This window comes from Garra rufa, chromosome 1 (assembly GCF_049309525.1).
Source record: "Garra rufa chromosome 1, GarRuf1.0, whole genome shotgun sequence".
NCBI classification, from domain to species: domain Eukaryota; kingdom Metazoa; phylum Chordata; class Actinopteri; order Cypriniformes; family Cyprinidae; genus Garra; species Garra rufa.
The window spans coordinates 32,111,811-32,126,972 of record NC_133361.1 but is presented as its reverse complement, the minus strand read 5'-3'; the positions used below and the strand labels follow the sequence as shown (position 1 = coordinate 32,126,972).

The 15,162-nt window shown below is 31.7% G+C and overlaps 1 protein-coding gene across 1 annotated transcript in view; it reads right to left on the bottom strand.

Annotated features, from left to right (window-relative positions):
• Positions 1–2,135: 2,135 nt before the first annotated feature.
• Positions 2,136–15,162, bottom strand: part of foxk1 (forkhead box K1) — a 31,438-nt gene continuing 18,411 nt past the window's right edge. Inside the window, exons 6-9 of the mRNA XM_073838873.1 lie at positions 12,750–12,916; positions 10,372–10,629; positions 10,045–10,239; positions 2,136–8,047 (exon numbers count right to left, since the gene is read on the bottom strand). Of these exons, the coding sequence (XP_073694974.1) occupies positions 7,848–8,047; positions 10,045–10,239; positions 10,372–10,629; positions 12,750–12,916 (820 nt within the window). The 3' untranslated portion in view covers positions 2,136–7,847. The remainder of the gene's footprint in view (positions 8,048–10,044; positions 10,240–10,371; positions 10,630–12,749; positions 12,917–15,162) is intronic.

Sequence of the window (15,162 nt, the reverse complement as noted above, 5' to 3'; positions counted from 1 at the left end):
ATGACAACAATAGGTTCCGCTTTTCCGCGTCAGTCGGCCACTAAATAGCGTAACATACAGGAGGTTGTGGTTGAATATTCTTTATAAGCAGAATATTCAATCGGAAAAAAATCATATGAGTAGAATATTCATATCTTTCGATAGACTAATGATTTATATATGGTTCTCTTTGCCAGTCGTCGACAAACAAGCATATGAATATTAAATAATAGTACAAATAGACGAGTAGAATGCTAGTTATTCCGAATTGAGCCACATAATATGAGTAGAATTACATATCCATAGGTAAAATATTCATTCCTTCATGGGTACATACATATATATAAGACTAAATGAGAGTTTGGTCCCCTTGAGAAAGATCAGTGTTCATAAGGAAACAGGCAAATTCACTTTACATACCAAAAACAAGCAATAATCAACCTGTAAAGTAAACTTTGAAGCAAATAAATGTATTTTGAAAGATAAAGTTTAATAGAGTCAGTGTAAATATCTGCAATTCCCCCAAAATTGGACAGTGTACTTATATGAAGAAACTTTTCTTACAGAAAAAAGAAAGAAAATCTAGTTTTATATTTAAGCTACCTACCATCTTCTCTACAACGAGATACACTAAACATATAGGCTACCTTATAACAGCTGTCTTAACAGTAAAACAGATATCGATTAAATATAGAGAAATTAAGTACGTTTTACACTACCAGTCAAAACTTTTCAAACAGTAAAATGTTTTTTAAAGAAGTGTCTTCTGCTCACCAAGCCTGCATTTGATTCAAAATACAGCAAAAGCAGTAATATTGAGAAATATTTTTACTATTTTAAATAACTGCTTTCTATTTGAATGTACTTTAAAATTTAATTTATTCCTGTGATCAAAGCTACATTTTCAACATCATTTCTTCAGTGTCACATGATCCTTCAGAAATCATTGTAATATGTTGATTTGCTGCTCAAGAAACATTTATTATTATCAGTATTTAAAACAGTTGAGTACATTTGTTTTCAGGATTCTTTGATTAATAGAAAGATCCAAAGATCAGCATTTATCTGAAATAAAAAGCTTTTGCAACATTATACACTATATTGAAAAGCTTGGAGTCAGTATACATTGGCATGCAAAAGTTTAGGAACCCCTAGCAGAATCTGTGGAAATGTGAATAATTTGAATAACAAAATAAGAGAGATCATACACAATGTGTTATATTTTATTTAGTACTGTCCTGAGTAAGATAGTTTACATAAATTATGTTTACATATAGTCCACAAGAAGCCCTTGGTTCTTAATACTGTGTGTGCTTACTTGGATGATCTACGACTGTTTTTTGTTTATTAATAGTTCTTCATGAGTCCCTGGTCTGTTCTGAAGAGTTAAACTAAGTACTGTTCTTCAGAAAAATCCTCTAGGTCCTCCAGATCCTTTAGTTTTCCAGCATCTTTTGCATATTTGAACCCTTTCCAGCAGTGACTGTATGATTTTGAGATCCATCTTTTCACACTGAGGACAACTGAGGGACTCAAACACAATGATTAAAAAAGGTTCAAACATTCACGGATGCTCCAGAAGGAGAAACAATACATTAGGAGCCGGGGGTGAAAACTTTGAGAATTTGAAAATCAAAGTAAATTGTACTTCATTTGTCTTCCGGGAAACCTGCAAGTAGTTCCTGTTGCTTCCGAAGGGCAGTACTAAAAAATAAAATAAAAAAAAGATATTTCAACAAAATAAAAATTTAGACATCTTCATCCTGTTCAAAATTTTTTACCCCCCCAGCTCTTAATGCACTCTGGAGCTTTTTTATAATAGTTGTTTAAGTCTGTTTTTGGTGTACTAAATACAGGCTTGGTGAGCAGAAGAGACTTCTTTAATAAACATAAAAAAAATCTTACGGTTCAAAAACTTTTGACTGGTAGTGTATGTGTAAAAACAAATCATAAAAAGTTCTGGCTAAATTAATAAAGCCAGTCTCCAGTTATCAATTACAATTACATTATTTATAATACTTACACTCCATGGATGCAGTAAAAATCAAAGCTGTATTTGGCCAATAGCAGGCTGTAAATTCATATCTATTCTGTTCTTAAATGAACCAGAGTTTCAGAGATCCTCATGACTTGTTGAAGCAGGCTGCAGTTGAAACTTTGTAGTTCAAACTTTTTAATAGTTTGCTGTTAACATTTCAGCATATTCAAGAGTTCTGCTCAGGCAAAGACAGGACAGAGTTGCACAGTTTTGGTGCACAGGGTTATAAAGACTTAATGCAATACAACTTGGAAGGAAATTGTGATAAATTGAGAAACAGAATCAAGCTAGGTACCCTGCATACAATAACATTTGAAAATAAATTACATGAATGATAAAAGAAACAAAATGAAGGTGGAGCGGCGGACATACAAAGCAATGCTTAAACCTTCATCAACGTGGAATCAAAACAGAAGATGCCATTGCCACCTATTTATTTAAAAGATTAGCCAGTGAAGTATTTTTATTCATTCCAGATACACCATTGCATAAAATGCATGGACAGAAGAAAAGCCCTCATACACTGTGTACTCGAATACACGTTAAAAACAGACATTCACGTGATGCATGATCTCACAAAGCATTTTGAGGGGTGTTTTGTGTACAATGCAAACAGATTACATCTTTCAACTAGACTCAGAAGAGAAAGAAAACCTACATCAGTTTAAATTAGAAATGTTTAGTGTATAAACACTTGCATATGCTAATATGCACAACACGAAGCACAAAAAGAAATTATAAAAAAAAATTCTTTGAATCTGTGTGATAAAAAATACTCCATGGTTATATACGTGTACAGACACTGTGACAGATTGTGAAAAAATATGAAAAAAACAAACAAACGTTTAGGCAGTGACAGCTAAATCTGTATGTTAAGTGTGTTAACAATGACAGACAATGTTTATTTCACCATTATACTGGTTCTACAAGAAGTAAAAAACACGTACATATGGATTTCTTTCATTTATCAGGCAAATCAAAATTTTGTTCTTGATTTTTTAATAAACCGTATACTTCAAATGGAATAGTGGTTCTCATTTATTGTGTTTATTGAAGCCCATGTAAATAGATGAAACAAAAAGCCGTATCTAATCAGACTAATTATGACAATAACAATATCTATGTTTCTGCATCGATATCTGGATCATATGAATGCAAATGTTCTTTCAAAGTTGAATCATAAATGAAAATTTGCTGAAAATGTAATCACCCTCAGGCCATCCAAAATTGTTCTTGGTTTGTTTCTTCATCAGAACATATTTGGAGAAACTTTGCATTACATCACTTTCTGACTTTCTTTGCAGAAAGCAATTTGATAGATAGCCAGAAGAAACAGTCTGAAGTTAAAAACATCTTAATGATGGATTGTTTTTTACGAACACAGCTTTTCAGTTCACAAGACGGACTGGAGTCGTATGGATTACTTGTAGATTACTGCGATGTTTTTAATCAGCTGTTTGGAACCTCATTCTGACGGCACCCATTCACTACAGAGGATCCATTGGTGAGCAAGTTCTGTAATGCTAAATTTCTCAATCGGTTTAGATGAAGAAACAAACTCGTCTACATCTTGGATGACCTGAGAATGAGTACATGTAAGCAAATTATTCCTTTAAATTCACCAAAAGACTTTTTTTCTGTTTACTGGCAGATTCCTCTTGATCTATGCATTAGTCCGCTGAGCTAGAAGTAGTTTCAAAGAAAAAAGAACCAGCAGGATTTTATTTCCTGTCTACTTTTATTGTATCACTCAGTAGGGTGGTCAAACAATTAATTGCGATTACTTGATTCAAAATAAAAGTTTGTTTGCATACTATTATGTGTGTGCACTTATTATGTATATTTAAATATACACATATATGTACAGTGTCGCTCAAAAGTTTGGGATCAGTAAGATTTTTAATTGTTTATAAAGACTTGTGCTGATCAAGGCTGCATTTATTTGATCAAAAATACAAAAAAATTGTAATATTGTGAAATATTATTTCAATTTAAAATAACTGTTTTCTTTGTGAATATATTTTAAAATGTAATTTATTCCTGTGATACAAAGCTACATTTTCAGCATCATTACTCCAGTCTTCAGTGTCACATGATCCTTCAGAAATCATTCTAATATGCTGATTTATTATCAGTGTTGAAAACAGTTGTGCTGCTTAATATATTTTTGGAACCTGTGATACTTTTTTCTGGACTCTTTGATCAATAAAAGGTTAAAAAGAACTGCATTTATTTAAAATAGAAAGGTTTTCTAACAATATACACTACTGTTCAAAAGTTTCTTTTTTTGAAAGGAATTAATACTTTTATTCACCAAGGATGTGTTAAATTAATAGAAAGTGATAGCATAGATTTACATTGTTAGAAAAGATTTATATTTTGAATAAATTGTGTTCTTTTTAACTTGTTATTCATCATAGAATCCTGAAAAAAAAAAAGAATCACAAGTTCCAAAAAAAAAAATATTAAGCAGCACTGTTTCCAGCACTGATAATACATCAGCATATTAGAATGATTTCTGGAGGATCATGTGACACTGAAGACTGGAGCAATGATGCAGAAAATTCAGCTTTGCATCACAGAAATAAATTATATTTTAAAGTATATTAAAATAAAAAAAAACATTATTTTATATTGTTTTTTTTTTCTGTATTTTTGATCAAATAAATGCAGCCTTGATGAAAATAAGAGATTTCTTTAAAAAATATTTGTATGTATTCGTATGTAAACACTTTGTATGTATTTGTATATAAACTATGTATATGTTTATATTATATATAAACAAATATTTAACATTAAATTTACATATTTTCCCTTAATATATACATGTATGTATGTGTATTTAAATATACATAATAAATACACACAGTACACACACATATAGTATGCAAATATAAACTTTTATTTTGAATCGATTAATTGCAACTAATCGTTTTGCAGCTCTAGATTAATCGCATACAAAATACAAAAAGTTTGTGTTTATGTATGTTTACTGTGTACATTATGTATATATAAACACACACAAGCATGTATATGTTAAAGAAAAAATACATATTTATATATAAAATATTTATATTTCATATAACAAATTATATATACACTGCCACTCAAGTTTGGGATCAGTAAGACTCGTAATGTTTTTAAAGAAGTCTCTTATGCTCATCAAGACTGCATTTATTTAATCAAATATACAGAAAAAAACAATAATACTGCAAAATGTTATTACAGTATAAAATAATGGTTTCTATTTTTATATACATAAAATAAAAATAAAAATCCTGTGATGCAAAGCTGAATTTTCATCAGCCATTACTCCGGTCTTCAGTGTCACATGATCCTTTAGAAATATTTCTAATATGCTGATTTATAATTAGAATTATCAATGTTGTGTTGCTTAATATTTTTTGGAACCTGTAATTTTTTTCAAGATTCTTTGATGAATAAAAGGTTAAAAAGAACAGCATTCATTCAAAATATAAATCTTTTCTAACAATATAAGTCTTTGGCATCACATTTTATCAATCTAACACATCCTTGCTGAATAAAAGTAATAATTTCTTTAAAAAAAAAAAAGAAAGAATAAAAATGTACTGACCCCAAACTTTTGTACAGTAGTGTATATTGTTAGAAAAGATTTCTATATTAAATAAATGCTGTTCTTTTTTAACTTTTTATTCAAAGAATCCTGAAAAAACACAGATATTAATCAACACACTGATAATAAATCAGCATATTAGAATGATTTCTGAAGGTTAATGTGACACTGAAGACTGAAGTAATGATGCCTAAAAATTTAGCTTTGATCACAGAAATAAATACGATTTTTAATGTATATTAAAATAGAAGAACGTTTTTTTGTAGCGTAATAATAATAATAATTCACAATATTACCTTCAGTATTTTTGATCAAATAAACGCAGCCTTGATGAGCATAAGAAACTTAAAAAAAAATACTTAGTCTTACTGATCACAAACTTTTGACCAGGAGTGTAAGTATATATACACGCATACATTTTTCAAAACACACACATGTATGTGTGTGTATTTATATATATATATATATATACACACACACATAATTGATATACACAGTACACACACATACTGTATACTACGTAAACACAAACTTATATTTTGTATGTGATTAATCACGATTGATCAATTTAACACATCCTTGCTGTGTTAATTCCAGTCACAACATGATTCATCATCTTTAGACACTTTTATACTAGCAGAATGCTGTTGTTAATTTTTTTTCTTACAAGATGTGTTCATTCAAACCTGCAAATTAACATCTCAGTAGGTAAGTTTGATGTTGTTGTCTTCTTTAAGTAGTACATCACGTTTTTTATTTGTATTTAGTCCTGAAAGAAGTGAAGCACTAAGGCACTAATGATGAGGATATGTATTTGGTCTGTTAAAGTTTGGATTTCCACTACAAAATCAACACTGTACGGCTGTCACTGTACGACTACACTGGCATACGAAGAAGCTATCGGTAGCTCGCGTATAGCTACTTTATAATTTGCAACATACGAAGCAGTTACCGAACTCGAACCGAATCCTGTTAGTGATTGTCTCGAGAAAACATTTGAATAATTCTAACAATATATATTTACTCTTCTCTTAGTAAAACTAGAAAGTCTCATTAAAGGCTGACTTTGTGTATATTACTAAAAAATAAGCTTCTTGAACTCTCAGACAAAAATACTGAACATTCATTTAGTGGCTTCTGCGATTATTAAGCGATCGCAGAAAGTCAGTGAAGAAACAGCCTCTGCAACAATCAATATGAACAGTTACATTCCTAGGTCTGGAAAAGCATTTGGTTGACATCGGATACATCAGCGACGTATTGTGTGCTTGCTAAGGGAGCAGAATTTTGGCCAAGTGCTAATGGGGATGGTTACTGACTGAGCTACTTTACCACCTTTTTTAACACAAAACATCGAAAATGTATCTACAAACACAATTTTTAAAATCTGTCATTTAGGTTGAAAGTGGGTGCCGTGAGCCATAACAAATAAACAAACGGTGCTTACATTCATCGAGTTCTTTTTAATGTTTGCGCTAAACATAGGCCAATTAGGAAATTTGAATTTTTCTAGACATTTCTCTTTGTAGTAAGCAAGCAAGGTGAGAATCCTCCACAGAAAAAAAATACATTGTACACTATAATAATGTAAGTTAAAGAACTCCAGCTAGAAAAGGCCTCTATGATATCTATTTCTGCTGAGTTGTAACAATCTTATTTCATTAAAGATAGCCTTTTTTCTTTTAAACAGAGAGATAAATAAATCCTCACAAAGGCCGCACAGGTAACTGCGGTGACGCAGCTTCCTGTGACCCTTCTTTTTATATACTGCTTCAATTCAGAGACGCTCATGGTCTGTAATAGCTGCATAGGTATTGGTCCCACCCCACCCCGAAAAGAACTCTCTCTCTCTCAGCTGTACCTTGTGAGGAACTACCTGGGCGCACATGCCTAGCTGGTGTGTCTTTAAGCACATGTACCTCTCTTCATACGTCTTTCAAACATTCTTCCGAGATTAAAAACCCCTACAAAATTAAAACTGTGTGAGCATTGAATTTTAATGCTGCCAGATGTAGCTCATTGAATTTTTTCCCCCCCATGAAACGACAACCTCTTCTTACAAAGACATTCGGTCGGTTTGCCCGCGTGGGGCGTTTACAAAACTTTTGAGTTCTTGTATCAAAGAAAACCAAGCATGTTTCCCTCAATATGTTTTAACGATATTGTGAGATGTGCTTTAAAGATCCGTCGTCGGCTCACTCGCTCGCTCGCTCGCTCACTCACTCACTCGTTCGTTCATTCGCTGGCCTCTTGGTTCATTGCAACAATTACAGGCTGAGGGACCGGAGCGACACAGTCCTCCTCCATTTTGGACCGTTTGGGCTCGGGCTCGTCGATGCTGGATTCGTCGGTTTCCATGCTGGAGGGTCGGTTGACCAGCACAGGGGGGGATGTCGAAGCTTGGGCTGCCAAGATCTGAAGAGGATTGGTGAGAGCTAAGGGGAAAGAGATGACAAAGAAATTGGCTACAGGTCACTGACAAATAATTGAAAAATACATGGTCATTTTGTATTCTGTGACAAAGTATGTAACCAAAATCATACGATCAACAAAACTACATTTAAAATTATACAATTCATTCTGGTGATACTTAAGTCAGTTGAGTTTCACAAATATCAGTTTTGAGAAAGTGGCACCACATGACATCTGAACTAATCTTGTGTAGTCATAGAAAGATACATTTTTTTAAAAGACTTGCTGACATCGACACACAATCATGAGGGTCTGCAGTAATTCTATAATTTTTGTTTTAGTTCCCCCCCTCCTTCAAGTTGGTCACATCAGTGTTAGATTAGCACTACTGATAAACTGATTAAATTTTATTTTTATATTTTCAGTTTTTATTTTAATTTAATTTTTTTTTCAATTTATAGTAATTACATTTTGTGTTTTATTTAGTTTTAGGATATTGCTATTTTTGTATCGCTGATAAACTGTTTTTTGATTATTTTACATTTGATATTATTTTTATATTTTCTGTATTCAGTTTAATTTTAGTTGTATTTAATTTAGTTTTAGTTTATTTAGTGTTATTTCAGTAACACTGAGAAACTGTAAATGTTTTGTCATATTTTTTCATTTCATTTTTAAATTCTGTTTTATTTTTAATTTTATTTAAATGCATAGTAATTTAGTTGTGTTATATTTAGTTTAGTGTTTAGTGTTATTTTAGCATCACTGGTAAACAGTTATTTTTTTTATATTTTGAATTTGATTTTATTTTTATATTTAGGTTTATTTCAATTTGTTGTAATTTGTTCTAGTTTATTTAGTGTTATTTTAGTATCACTCATATACTGTTATTGTTTTTTTTTCATATTTTGAATTTAATTTAATTTTTATAATATCTGTTTTAATTTTAGGTTTATTTACATTTATAGTAATGTACTTTATATAGTTTTAGTATATTTAGTGTTATTTCAGTATCACTGATAATTATGCTTTTTCTTATTTAGAATTTAATTTTTATATTTTGTTGTTTTTATGTTAGGTTTATTTAAATTGACAGTAATTTCATTTTGTGTTGTATTTAGTTTTAGTTTATTTACTGTTATTTTAGTATCACTAATAAACTTTTACTGATAGTATCACTGATAAACTGTTTTTTTCATATTTGGAATGTGATTATGTTTTCACATTAGGTTTATTCAAATTTTATTTTTTGTTTTATTTACTTTTAGTTTATTTGGTGTTATTTAGCATCACTGATAAACTGTTCATGTTTTTTATATTTTGAATTAGATTTTTCATTTTAGGTTTATTTAGATTTATAGTAATTTATTTGTGTGTTTTATTTAGTTCTAGTTTATTTAGTGTTATTTTAGTATCACTAATAAACTGTTAATTTATTTTGATATTTTAAATTTGACTTTATTTTTCTATTTTAGGCTTATTGAAATTTATAGTAATTTAATTTTGTGTTTTATGTGTCTAGTTTACTTTTAGTTTATTTAGTGTAATGTTAGTATTAGTGATTACCTGTTTTAGTTCTTCATATTTTGAATTTGATTTTATTTTTATATTTTCCATTTCTATTCTGTGTTTTATTTAGTTTTAGTTTATTTAGTTTTAATTATTTCAGTACTTTAAAACTAAATGAGAAGTGAGGCTTTGGCAACTAACTGAAATAAGTTATAATAATAAGTTATTTTATTTCAGTTAGTCATGTTTATTTTATTTTAATGACAATTTCATGGGTTTAGATTTTGGTGGCAGATATATATTATATATTATTATATTAATATAAGCACTTTTGTCTTACTTAACTACTTAAACTACTAAAAAAACTTTAAGAATTTCAAAACATGAAAAAAAAAAAGATTAAGTGTAAACGTTTACAAAATGAATCACAAACTCATGATAGAAAGATTATATAAAAGCAAGTTAGAAAATAATCGTGCACTGTAAATTTGAAATTTCAACGTACACATACCGTAAGCACTGGTTGGTACGCTGGTGACAGGAAGAGCATGTTTGCCATTCTGAGCAATGGTCTGCACAGGAAGCTGGTGCATGGCGCTCTGCTGGACAACAGTGTAGCTCTGCTGCCCCCTATTGGCTGCACTTAAGTGACTTCCTACAGCCTGAATAACTCTACTGCCAACCACAGGCATCTCCTCCACTGTACCTATACACACCATATAGACAGAGAGACTGTTAAGGCCTATTCACACAGAGTGCAAATTTTAAAGACTAGGTATCCATGTAGATTTAGCAAAAATATCTCTGTAATAAAGCAAGACGAAATGGCCAGTTGTACCTCTTTGATCTCCATGTCCATCTCCAGAGCCTGATGAGGTGGTGTTAGCCAGGATGTAGCCATTGGGGGAGCTGGTCGAGGTGGTCACTACACGAACCATGGTGACAGCTGGCGCCTGCTGCACCACATGGATGGCCTGACCAGAGGCCTGGGAGGAGCTAATGATGGAGGCCGGCATGTAAGCCACAGGTTTAGGTATCCCGGCCGAGGACTGAGATGGTACGGCCATGATTACAGGCTGAGCGCTCACTGGAGAGCCTGAGAGACAAGAGGAATCATAGAGAGTCTGAGAAATATATTTAGGACTTGAGAAGTGACTTTGAATTAGTAGCTTGCCAAGATTGCATACATATAAAAAATTGTTAGCTAAACAAAACAGAACACGGAATGTGACGGAATGTGACGATTAAATCAAAAGTAGATCGGTACGCTTAAAATAAAACGTGATATGAAGCAGCAAAATTACTATTTAAATATGAATCCTGCATGTTCTGCGTGTTTCTGTGTGAATGAATGGTGGTTTCGTGTACTACACACATTATGAAACGCACATGACGCTTGAGGTTTTTTCAGACTTTGCCAGCTCAATATACAGTCAAACCAGATATTGTTTTTCTTAGTGGGTGCAGGACACTACAGTTCATTTATGTGAGGACAGCAACAAAGTAAACTGTGACATATACCCAAAAATTCTTCATACAGCGGACAACCAGTAAAATTGTTAAAATTTGGGAACAAAAATTATTCAGACACTTTGACCTGACCATGTTTTGGTCAGAAGTTTTTTTTTTAATTGCTAATGCAACCTTTTTACTCCACATACTGAACAAAATTAAGCATTACTTGGTAACTGGTCAACAAAGTATTGATAGTTGTGTAAATATTGTCATATTAACAGTTGTCTGAATCATTTTTGATTGATTATAGTCCATTACATACCTTTATATCAAAGTTATCTGACATTATCCATTTTCTAAACTATAGCGAATAAACTGTGATAATGTGAGAAATGTTGAAGGTGTCTGAATTAATTTTGGTGTGACTGTATGTGTACAAGAACACATAAACAATCCCTAGAACTAGTCTGAGAGTGCCTTTGACAGATTTTTTTGTAATTTTACCATTCAAACAGAGTCTAGAATAATAAAAAAAAACAATCCAGAAAAATTTAAATGGAAAAAAAATAATAATAATAAAATGAAATTTGGGAAAAACAAAACAAAACAAAACAGATTTTATAGGGCCCTACTTCCTCAGCCATATGATTGTTCATTTAGTCACAAAATATAAATTAATCTCTGTTTAAAATTGGATTTATATTACATCCAACTTTATCAACATACAATACAGTCACATACAGCAACTAATTGCCTGTTATTTTTGTTTTCATTGCAAAATGCAAATGCATGATCACTCAGCTCTTTATAGAAAGTTAGATATATGTAACCATAGACCATAAAACTAGTCATGTGGGTCAACTTTTTGAAATTGAGAATTATTCATCTGAAAGCTGAATAAATAAGCTTTCCATTGATGTATGGTTTGTTAAGACAATATTTTTGTTACGAGATAAAACTATTTGAAAATCTGTTTTTTTTTGGGGGGGGGGGGGGGGGGAATCTAAATATTGAGATAATCGCCTTTAAAGTTGTCCAAATGAAGTTCTTAGCAATGCATATTACTAATCACCAATTTCGTTTCGATATATTTACGGAATGAAAATTTACTAAATATCTTCATGGAACATGATCTTTACTTAATATTCTAATGATTTATGGCATAAAAAAAATCTATAATTTTGACCCATACAATGTATTGTTGGCTATTGCTACAAATATACCCATGCTACTTAAGGCTAGTTTTGTGGTCCAGGGTCACATATAAGAATCTTCAACCTTATGGACATACTACGGACATACATATAGTATAACTGTGTAGGGCAACATATACTTTATCGTCACAAAATGTAAAACATATATTACGGTCCGTTTCTAATCAGCTAAATGTGGTTATAAGAAGTTATAAACATTAACATAATAATTTTACGTAAAGTTTCTTTTAAAAGATGTGTATTGTAAAAAGTACTATGCAAATTGTCAAGCTACAAAAAATAAAATAAAAATAAAAATAAAAAAATCTACAAAATACTTACTTAAAAAAAAACAACAAAAAACAACAACAAAAAAAAACAAAAAAAAAAAAAACGGAAAAGCTCCAGTATTTTAACTACAGCTGAGCTACTGTCATACCACTGAAAAAATAGGTTAAGTTAGTATTGTTTCTATTCAGAGACTGTACATCCAAACACTGCTAGAGACGCACACTGCTGTGCAGTCAGTCTGTCAGTACTGCTGTGCTATTAAAGGAGACGCGCTCACCTGGTGCACTCTGGGAGTATCGGTACTCAGGCACAGAAGCAAGCTTAGAACCAAAGTCATGCTCATGAGACACTGGTGATCCTTCTCGTGACAAACACTCTGGGGTCTGGAGGCCGCTCGAGTGCGGAGAGAGGAGGCCGGAGTGGGTGGGAGATGCAGGAGCACTCCTGAAACCAACACAATGATCTGTCAGTCACACACACTGATATCCTGACACACAGAAACTCTCATATGCACCGTGAATGCTACATATACATGTTTGGATGTTACTCACCAAGCAGGGTCCAAAAATAACTTTTTGCCTCACCTACTTAAGTTGGACAATTTGAATAGAAACATTTTCCAATGTTAAAGAACTTTAAGAAATTTGTGTGATTTCTTTGAGGGTAAAGCTTTCAAAACATTAGGGATGTAACGATATCAAAATCTCATGATATCACGATATGAAGTCCACGATATGATATTTATTGTGATATAAAAAAAAAAGACAAATGAAGAATTGGAAAAAATACAAATTTATTTTATAAGTTAAATTGTTCCATCTAATGCACTTTGAAAGTTCAAAATTAAGAGCTCCAACCCATGTTCTTAACTAAGAAAACTTAATTCACAAAAAAGTCTCGAATTGACTTGTACCTAAACTTTAAAGAGGACTCAACCCTCTTTCTGTTGTGATATTTCAGGAGTGATAAACACAGCAGTTTCAGATCATTCACTCATATATGTCATTAGGAAATGTTTTAAACAGCCAAAATGTCATAAAAATAATTACATTAAAAAAGTACCAAATTCAAAATTGTCTCAGTTTAATGCTGAATTTGCTGATACTGATTGGAGTAACGAGCTGTTTTTGCAAAATCCTGATCATGTTCTTTCAAATTTCCATAGGAAAGTGGAGGCAATACGTAAAAAATATACAACTACCTGTAAAATACATATTAGACAAAATACAGTACCTTGGGTAAGTCCTGATATTTTACAGCTCCTAAAAAAGAAGGCCTCTTCCTTGAAAGCCTACAGATTATTAAAAACACCTGAAGCTAAGATTATTTTCACACAGTTTAGAAATAAGTGTAATTTTGAATTATACAAAGCAAAACAGTCTTATTATGAAAATCAAATTAGTCAAACAGTTTCCAATCCAAGAACATTATGGCGAACATTGAAATCAATAACTGGTGAAAATAAAATATAATAATAATTTACAAATATCTATAAATGGTACTCTTCTTACTGATCATGATAAAATTGCTTATTCTTTTAATGAGTATTTTATTGCATCTGTACAAGAATTATCCTCTAGATTTACTAGTCCTCTGTCTCTCACATCAGTACCAACATTATCTCAGCAATTCTCTTTTTCTGAAATCGTACAAAATGATATAACTAATATTTTGTGTTCTCTGAATGCTTCTCATGCTTGTGATATAAATAATTTAAACATGACTTTTCTTAAAACTCATGCCAGTACTCTTATACCACTATCATTTAGTTAATCTGTGTATTAGACAATCAGTATTTCCTACCATGTGGAAAACGGCCCAGATCACCCCCATGTTTAAATCTGATGATCCAATTAAGATTTCCAACTACCGTCCAATTGCAATTCTCCCAACCATTTCCAAGTTGCTTGAAAAAATATTATATAATCAACTAATTAACCACCTTGAAAATAATAGCCTGCTCAGTGATTGCCAGCATGGCTTTCGACCCTTGCGGTCAACTATGTCGGCTTTGCTGCTTCTCACTGAGCAAATACGTACGTCTCTAAACAAGGGTCAGATTACTGGAGTTGTATACATAGATTTTCAGAAAGCTTTCGATACAGCCAATCATCAAATTCCGTTAAACAAACTTCTTTCTTTTCATTTGTCATCTTCCTGCAATAGATATGTTTACATCGTATTTAAGTGACAGATCTCAGACTGTAAGAATCGGCACAGTAACATCACAGCCACGAGTGTGTTCTATGGGAGTTCCACAGGGCAGTATTTTAGGTCCTTTACTTTTCCTTATATATATATTAATGATCTTCCTTGTGTTTTGAATTTCTCTAGTTCTTTGCTATATGCTGATGACACTGTTATTTTTCTTTCTGGTTCTAATATCGACACAATTAATTACAAACTTACACAGATCTGCAGCATTTACATAACTGGCTGCAAGATAATCATTTAACACTTAATGTCAAGAAAACACAAGGCATGTATTTTTATTCATCTAGGAGACAGTTATCCATATCCAAATCTATTACTTTTTCTAATCAAACGCTTTCAATTGTATCAGTATATAAGTATTTAGGAGTCTATCTTGACTCACATCTTACTTATCAAGAACATGTTCAAACCCTAACCAGAAAGTTAAATCAAAAGTTATGTGTTTATAGCAAAATTAGACCATATTTGTTGCTTTC